The sequence below is a fragment of the Trichechus manatus genome, unplaced genomic scaffold (genome assembly GCF_000243295.1).
Source record: "Trichechus manatus latirostris isolate Lorelei unplaced genomic scaffold, TriManLat1.0 scaffold00165, whole genome shotgun sequence".
In the NCBI taxonomy this organism is placed as follows: domain Eukaryota; kingdom Metazoa; phylum Chordata; class Mammalia; order Sirenia; family Trichechidae; genus Trichechus; species Trichechus manatus.
In genome coordinates this window covers 2,425,506-2,434,306 of record NW_004444101.1, presented here as the reverse complement: position 1 = coordinate 2,434,306, position 8,801 = coordinate 2,425,506, and the positions used below count along the sequence as shown (strand labels likewise).

Genomic DNA, 8,801 nt, shown 5'->3' with positions numbered 1-8,801 from the left:
TCCCTCCTTTCTTCCTTCCCTCGCTCTTGCAGGTATCCTGAGCTTCTCGGTTCCTGGGCAGCCAGGGGCGTGTAAGGTCAGACATAGGCCTTGCAGCAGGCAACGTGGATTCAAACCCCATACCAGCCATATGGCCCAGGACAAGCCCCAGCCTCAGTTTCCCTATCTGTAGAATGGGGTGATGTCACCCCTCAGGGTGGTGTGGAGGCTACATGAGCTGATGTCGCATCTGGCACACGGGGTTTAACTGCCAGGATTATTACCCCTATAGTCTTGAGGGACCACGTGATGTCCCCAAGTCGGACCTGCCCTCACGGAGCTACATGGAATGAACTGATGCAAGAGATGAGAAATGTTGTGAAGAAACCCAGATGAGACAGTGAATGTGAGGATGTTAAAGCTCCGTATGTGGAAGGTTCCAGAAGGCACGTGAGGTCTGAGGTACGCTCCCTCCAGGAGGACTTGGCTGTCTGCTGTTGACAACAGTTTTGGGGACATGCCGAGTTCCAGGCCTCGCTGGGAGCCTGCCTGGCTGAGCCGTGGTGGAGCTGGCACAGTGGGCAGGACGGAGTGTCCCCCTGACTCATGTCTGTGTCACCCCAGGGTGGGACTGTCCAGCAGCCACCATCCTCTGTCGGCCAGCTGCCCCCACCCCGCCGGGTCTGTGGGACAGCTGCTCCCGGGTGGAGCCAGGAGAGCTTGTCTCCTGACATCAGCCCCAAATCCCCTCTCATCAGCCCCTAGCCCGGAGCAGCAGCCAGCCGATGACGCCATGCGGGTGGCTGGCGACCGGCCTGGTGGTCCACCACTCCAGCCAGCCTCACTGGTGCCTTCCAAAAGCTTCCCCGGGCAAGCAAAGCCAGTCCCCCCAGAGCCCCGCTCCCTGGCCTCGGCCCCCGCCTGGGCACCACAACCAGCATGGGGGCCACAGGTGCCCCATTTCACAGATGAGGAAGCTGGCATCCAGGGAGGTGATGTAACCTGCTCAAGGGCCAGAATTGGAACCCCATTTGGGGTGACCCGAAACCTGAGTTCTCACCCCTCCAGGGCTGCCTGCACCCTCTTAGCCCTCTGTTCTCCCCTGGGGCCGTGGCCCCATGAGGCCCCAGGGCAGGGTCACCAAGAGGAAGAAGCCGCCATCCTGCTCACCCCGCCCATGACCACCCTCCTATGAGGTACATTCTGGGCAGCGGTGGCTGCCCACGAGCCAAAAAAGACCCAAGGTGGGACTCTGGCTGCAGGGAGAGGGGGCAAGCTCCCCCTCCTCTCTCCACTTGTAAGCTGAGCCCAGCAGCTCCGGTGCAGGGGAGAGGGGTGGGGCCCGAGTGCTGGGCGTCGCAGGGGGCTACTCACTGGCCTTGGTGTTGTAGAAGGCGAAGTTCCCAGGGCGGGGCGCGGGCTCCTCACCAGCCTCCTCATCCTCCTCCAGCGCCCGCCCACCCACCACCACCAGGACCTCCTCCAGCTTCTGCGGGAGCACCAGCAGCGCCTGTTGGCCAGGAGGGCTGCCGTCAGAGGGGCTCCGGGTTGCTGGGAAGGCCTCCTGGCATTTTCTAGGCAGGGCGAGGCCTGGATGTCTGGGGGCAGCTGTGGGCCTGCAGGCGTGCTTCTGGGGCCCACATGAGCGGGGTGGGATGGGCCTCCGTGTGTGTATATGAGTGTGTGTGCGCATGTATGTGTACGTGTGCGTGTGTGCATTGTATGCGCGTGTGTGCACACGTTAGTGTGTGTGCGCGTGTGTGTGCGCACATGTATGTGTGTGTACATGTATGTGCATGGTGGGTGCGTTGCACAAGTGTGCGTATGTGCGTAGACATGTGCATATGTGTGCATGTATGAGCGTGTGTGTGTGTGTGTACACATGTGCGCACACGTGTGCCACGGAGCTGACGATGGCAGTAAATGCTGAGTCCCATGGAGAGATGGGGGCCGCTGGCCCCAGTGTGCTCCAAGGGAGAAGCTGCTCCCCTCAAACCAGTCACCACATGCTTTTCGGAAGTGTACATGCACCCACGTTTGAAACTGACCTGTCCGGCACCTGTCCCGATTCCTTAGACCACCCCCCACCCCCCGAGTCCCTGCGCCTTGGGGGCCGAGCAGGCTACGCTAGGACGGCCAGCTGGCAGTGATCACTAGAGTGGTTCCACGCTGGTTTGTATGAAGCCACTGCCCGGGCCCCGGGATCCCCCCACCCTACGCTGCCTGGACTGCCCACCACTAGGCCGCCTGGGCCCCCAGAGCCAGCTCCAGCCCCGAGGTCAGGGCCTGAGGGCTCAGCGTTAGTTATTTGCCCATTGAGCACCTCACCCTGCCTAGCCTGAGAACCATCCACCTCAGTAGCGTCTTGTCCCCAGACTTGGGCCCTGGGACAGGGGGCCTGCAGCTGCACTCGGGTCCTTGCCTCAGCCACACCCCACTTCATCAGGACCCGCTGCCAGCACAAACAAAATCGATCCGAAAACGCCGGAACTGCATTCCTGGGGACAGACGGTGGCCGCTGCCATGCAGGTCCGGCCTCCGCATCTGTGACCAGAAAACCCGCTGCCGTCGAGTCGATTCCAACTCATAGCGACCCCACAGAACAGAGCAGAACCACCCCATAGGGTTTCCAAGGAGCGCCAGGTAGATTTGAACTGTCGACCTTTCGGTTCGCAGCCGAGCTCTCAACCACTGCACCACCAGGACGGGCAGTGGCATTTTCCGAATGGGCCCCTCCTTTTCTTGCTGTCCTGCTCCTCTCCCTCCTCAGCCCAAATGCTGCCTCCCCCGTGCCTTCTGAGGCCACCACCAGTCCCCGTGCCTGCCCCAACCCCGGCGCTGGCCTGAGCCGTTTGCAGGGGGGCCCCACTCCGCAGTGGGCCCTTCAGGACAAGATTGGTCTCATCACTTCTGGGTCCCTCTCCCCTCACACTCAGGAGCCGGCACACAGAGGGCTCACCTGTATTTGAGGGGTGAGCAACAGTGCCCTCGCAGGGAGTGCTTAGCCCAAGGCGGATAGAGTTGCAAGGTTAGGGGGCACCTTGGGGGTACCCACTCCTTACTCTCCCTCCCTATGCAGTGGGGTCTCCAGGGTCTCCTGTTATGGACTGAATTGCGTCCCCCAAAAAGCTCTGCTGAGTTCTAAGCCCTGTGCTGGTAAATGCGGTCCTCTCAGGGTTAGTTACCCGGGCCACACTGGGGCTGGGTGGATCCTAACCCTAACCCCTTCTGAGGGGGGTTCTATGAAAGGGGGACAAGCAGGGGGAAGATGCCCTGTGAGGATCTGTCCACAAACCAGGGACATCAGGAAACGCCTGGGGCTACAGAGGCTGCAAGAGACAAGGAAGCTTCTTCCCCAGGAGCCACATAGAGAGCACGGCCCTGCCCACTGAAGTCGGACTTGTTTCCAGACTATGAGACAATACTTCTCTGCTCTTTAAGGCCGACTGCATTGTGGTCTTTTGCTCTAGCAGCCCAGGACAGTAATCGGTCCCTGGGGCGGTGCAAATGGTGCACACTCGACTGCTAACCTAAAGGTTGGCGGTTCAAAGCAGCCTAATGGTGCTGCAGAAGAAAGGCCTGGTGATCCGCTTCCATAAAGATTACAGCCAAGGAAACTCTATGGAGCAGCTCTACTCTCTAACACCTGAGGTTGCCACGAGTCGGAATCGACCTGATGAGGACGGGTTTTAGGACGCTAATACAGCTCCTCTCTCTACTCCACCTGGTGGGAGCTGCCTGCCCTCACTCACCGCGCTACAGCCCCGGGACAGAGCCACCCGGCATGCCTCAGACGCCTGGATCAGCGGCTCCGAGGCCAGCAGCTGCTGCACGCAGGGCTGAGGCAGGGCGTCCAGGTGCACCAGGCCGAGCAGCTCGGGCAGGTGGGGTGCTCGGGCCTGCGGGTCGTGACGCACCCAGCGCAGAAGGGCCTCCAGCCGGCTCTGCTCCGGCTGCACCTGCAGCAGGTCGCTGGCCAGGCAGGCCGCCAGCCGCTCTCGGGGCAGCTGCAGGAACTCGTCCTCTCGTGCCACGGCCTCGAAGTTTTCCCGCAGGAAGGCCCAGGCCTTGGCCGCCACGCCCAGCAGGCCCTGCTGCTCCCCAAACTCACAGATGCCCAGGCAGTTGGCGGCGTCCAGCTGCTGCTGCAGGTAGCGGCCGCAGACCTTCTGCACGGCGGGGAAGTGGAGGTGCGCGGCCGTGCGCGTCAGTGCCTCCACGTTGCCCTGGTTGATGGTCAGCCGGCCCGTGTACACAAAGTCCACCAGCTGTCCCACCACTGCCGGCTCCATGTCCCGCAGCTCCACCCGCGCGGAGAAGCTCTCGGCGAAGTTGCCCGCAAACATGGCGTGGAAGTAGGGGCTGCTCAGCGCCAGGAGGCTGCGATGGCAGGGCAGCTCCCGGCCGCCCACCAGCAGTGTGACGTCGGCCAGCTTGGGCTGCGAGCGCAGGCGCTGCAGGCCATCCAGCATGTCCTGGGCATGTGAGGGCAGGTGGAAGTCCAGGTCATCCACGTTGCGTACCATGGTGCCACCACGCACGGCTGTGACCTGCCTGTTCACGGGATGAAGGGCTGGGTGCCCTGCTGAGCTCCTGGGGAGAGAAGGGAGCCATGTCAGTAAGGGGGGGACTGTCTCATGTGCCCAAGTGACTGTCCGGCAAGCCTGCGAGGTAGGGACCTGTACTATTTCCATTTTACAGTGCAAAGAGTGAGGCTCAGAGGATGGGAGACTTATCCCAGACCAGGCATTCAGGGCAGACGGGGCCAGCAAGAGATCTCCACCCTCGGTCTCCTCAACAGCTCTGAGCGACCCAGAATAGCCGCTCCCTGGCCCCCGAGCATGGGACTCTCCGTGGCTCCTCTGCTCGCAGACCCGACACTGCTGGGAGGGCATCAGGCTGTTTGAGAGGTGTCCTGCCCCACTGGTGCTCACTGTCTGGGGATGCGCAGAGCCTCAGCCTGCTGTGACCTTGCCTGGTGACCTTGGGTGGGTCACGACCCTCTCTGGTCCCTGGTTTGCTCCTCGGCAGATGTGAGAGGGGCTGAGCGGTCATTCTCATTGCACTGCCCACGCATGACCTCTCTCAATCCTCAGTACTCCTGGGAGGTGAGAGCTGTGATCAGCCCTTTCATAGGTGGGGAACTGAGGCACAAAGCTCTTAAGTCACTTGCCCAAGGTCACACAGCTAGGAAGTGATGAAATTCAAACTCAGAGCCAGGCTCGGGGGCCCATGTTCTGAACCCCATATTCCACACCGTTGAATGAAGACCGCTAAAGACAAACCCGGCCTGTCGAAGTTGCTGGAAGGTAATTTCGAATCACATCACAATGCTCATATCCATTTCTGAGTTTATTTAATTATGTGTCAGTTGATCATGGAGTCCCTGGGTGGTGCAAATGATTAACACACTTGGCTGCTACCTGAAGGGCTGGGAGTTTTGAGTTCACCCAGAGGTGCCTTGGAAGAAAGGCCTGGCAAACTACTGCCTCAAAACCAGCCATTAAAAACCCCACAGAGCAGAGTTCTACTCTGACACATAGAGGGTTGCCGTGAGTCAAAGCCGACTTGACGGCAACTAATTTGGTTTTTATTTATTTATTGTGGCTATTTTGTCCTAAGAAAACCGCCCCAAAGAAAAACAGTCCGTAACTAAAGCGGTTGCCTGTATCATGCACAACAGCAAAAGCCACACAGCAGAGCAACATCCGTCCACCAGGGGGCGCCTCACAGAGCTTGAAGGGAAGGAGATGCCAGGGGAACTCAGGTTTGGGAGAACGCAGGGATCCGAGAGACAAAGCCCCGGAAAGCGGACCAGTCAGCTACATTCGGTGGCAAGGGACGAGGAGGAGCTTGCTGGCAGCAGTGAAAGCGCAAGGCCCCTCTGCCTCCCACCCACCCACGGCCCCAAAGCAGGGATGCACCCAGGGTTGCCGCTTGGGGTCTGTGCCTCTGGCCATGCGTCCACCTTGCTGACCGCCCCTAGGGGGAGCTCTGGCTGGGGAAGGCGGCTCTGCCCTTCTCCGGAGCCGGCGTGGGCGAGGGGGACTCTCCCCGGCCACCCCACGGGCCTCGCATTCCAGCCATTGCTGTGTGTGCTTTGGCCAGCTGCTGCAATGACAAGGGCCAGCGGGCAGGTGGGCGCGGCCAGCCGCATTCCGCGGGGCCTCGGGGGCGTCTGCTGACGTGGCTGCCCTGCGGCCCCCAGCACGGGGTGAGGGTGTCAGGAGCGTCGCACCAGCAGACATGGGCGAATTACCCAATAAGCAGGATACGCATGGGCTTACTTGTGCTTGCTTACTAATCTGTAGGGCACGATTTCACCTGATGTCGTGAAACCCATGTGAAATTGTGCACTACAAATTGGCAAGTAAACACAAGGAAGCCCCTGCATGCCTTGCTTACTGGTTAATCTGCCCCTGCTCGCAGGTATCTGCCGGCACCCACCACCCTTCAGTCCCTGTATGGAGTGGTGTGTGGGGGCGTTGGGCGGGCTTGGAGCTGGGCGGGCTCCTGGTCAGGACGGCGAAGGGTCTCACCCCTGCTCCAGCCAGGAATTGCCCGGCATGGCCAGCCTCCCACCTGCCCACCTGTCTGGCCAGGACCCCCAGGGCCCCTACCCATGGAGGGAAGATGCCCGCCGAGCCCCCACCCCACGCCGAGGGGCCTGGCTTGGCCGTGTGTGGGCACTGTCTCCACAGCCCCCACTGCTGCCATCTCTGGAGCCCTTGGGGCTGCCCGGCCACAAGCCCTCAGCCCCGACCCAGCCTCCCCCTTGCTCCCTGCCCTCATCCCCACCTCCCCTCCAGAGCCCCTGACCCTACCTCTCAGTCGGCCCTGGACACTGTCGCTGAGGACCCAGACACAGAACAGGACTGCCCAGGCGGCAGGGAGCGGCAGGAGCAAGGAGAGGGCCTGCTGGGTGGCCACGTGGGGCGAGGGGGTATTTTTAGCCTCTGCCTGTGAGGGGGGAGGGCGGGAGGGGTGGGGAGAGCGCTGTGACTGTCAGCTCTGAAAGCCTCCCTGGGCCCTGGTGTGACCCGTGGCCAGGACGGACAGCGGGAGGCTCCAGGGCAAGGAGGAGCCTGAACCGTCCTGCGGGGCTGGGCTGGCCAGAGCACTCCCCCGCCCGGCGCCGTGTGCCTCAGTTTCCTCCTCCAGGAAGTGGGGACAGCAGGAGCCCAGTGCCAGGGCTCAGGCAGGCCAGAGGGGGGCTGAAGTCCAGGGCTGGATGCCGGGAGTGTCCAGGGGCACTGGCCTCACTGTCACTATTGAAGGCCCCTGTGTGGCCCCTTGGCCTTTTGTTAAGTGGGAAAAGTCGTTATCACAAATAAATGCAGGCTGGTCCATCAAGTCTTTCAGAATGTGCGGTTCATGGGAGCAGTGGAAAGTCTCTAGGGGTAGAAGGTAGGGTGAGGAGACGTCCCCAGGTGTCCCAGTAGCTGGTGGCAGGCTTGTTGGGCCTCAGGACCCTCCCCCGTCCCCTGCCCCCCATCCCACCCCCTCTTGGCCTCAGGGCTGCCCTGGGTGCGAAGACGGCTGAGAAACGGGGTCACTTGAAAGTGCACGAGAGCAGCCCTGAGTCTCCCCACAGGGCCTGCACTGCGCCCCGAAACCACAGACCAAGTTGGGGGGCAGCACCCAGGGGGCTGCGGGGAGTCTCCAAACATCTCTTACACAATGGTGGAGCAGAGCATAGCTTCCCAGCTGAGGGGCTTCTGGAGTATAAGAGGTGGGCTCTCAGCCTCGGCTGGGGGTGGCCAGGCAGCGCCTCTAGCCATCAGCTTCTCTCTCCTTTCCCCTGGGCCCTACGTACAGCGTACAGCGTGTTCTGGTGCGCTGGGCCTGCGAAGGGCCGGGAAGTGGCAGTCTGACTAGGGATTGGCTTGACCATCCACAGACCAGAGAGGCCCAGGTGGCCCCAGAGTGACTGCCCTCACAGGGTTAGTGATTTCTCAAGGGCCTTGGGGTGTCGTGAGAGCCAGGGCCCCGGGACAGACAACAGACACCTACACGTCAGCTGCTGGCCCGGCTATGTACAGGGGAAATGGGTGTGAGCAGGGAAGCTCCAGTCCCAGTCCTCATGATGTTTGCAATCTGGTTGAGGAGAGAGTCATTAAGCAAATTATGACAGTCATTCATCAGCTAATTGTAAGTTTTCAAGGTGGTTCCACCCTTGGCTTACAGGGTTCTGGATTCCATGCCTCCCTACTCAGCCCCAGAGCAGACCAGCCCAGTCCAGCCCCAGTCCAGCCCAGCCCAGCCCAGCCCCCACCCAGCCCCGTTCAGCCCAGTTCAGCCCAGTTCAGCCCAGTTCACCCCAGCCCAGCCTGGCCCAGCCCAGCCCAGTTCACCCCAGCCCAGCCTGGCCCAGCCCAGCCCACTTCACCCCAGCCCCGCCCCGCCCCAGGTAGTCCCAGGACTTTCCCCGGGTATGGTGTCCAGGACCATCACGGGCAGGACGCTGGAGAGTGGATGGAGGCGTCAGGCTTGCCCACAGTCCCCATTTGCAGGCAGAACACGAAGGGTTAATGCATTCCCTGCTGAGGCCGGGGGGGGAAATGAGGACAGGGGATTCTGATGACAGGCTGCTGTCACAGGGAGCTGGCTCCCCCAGGGGGCAGAGCTGTGCCAAGAGTGGAGTCCCCGCGGAGTCGGAGACCGGGCACCTCAAATGACACGTCAGTTTGGGAAACTCAACACCACGGGCTCAGCGTGGAGCCTCGTCACCAGATTGCTGCCGAGTGGTGCCGTTTTTAAAAATACGATGCTTCCTTCATCCTGGTTAAAAAAAAACAACTCATGTTCATTGTGGGGAATTT

At 61.3% G+C, this 8,801-nt stretch overlaps 1 protein-coding gene across 1 annotated transcript in view; it reads right to left on the bottom strand.

Moving 5' to 3' along the window:
* KLHL30 (kelch like family member 30) overlaps positions 1 to 4,505 on the bottom strand; it is an 11,229-nt gene extending 6,724 nt beyond the window's left edge. Inside the window, exons 1-2 of the mRNA XM_004386496.1 lie at positions 3,732 to 4,505; positions 1,354 to 1,489 (exon numbers count right to left, since the gene is read on the bottom strand). Of these exons, the coding sequence (XP_004386553.1) occupies positions 1,354 to 1,489; positions 3,732 to 4,505 (910 nt within the window). The remainder of the gene's footprint in view (positions 1 to 1,353; positions 1,490 to 3,731) is intronic.
* Between the last annotated feature and the right edge of the window lie 4,296 nt (positions 4,506 to 8,801).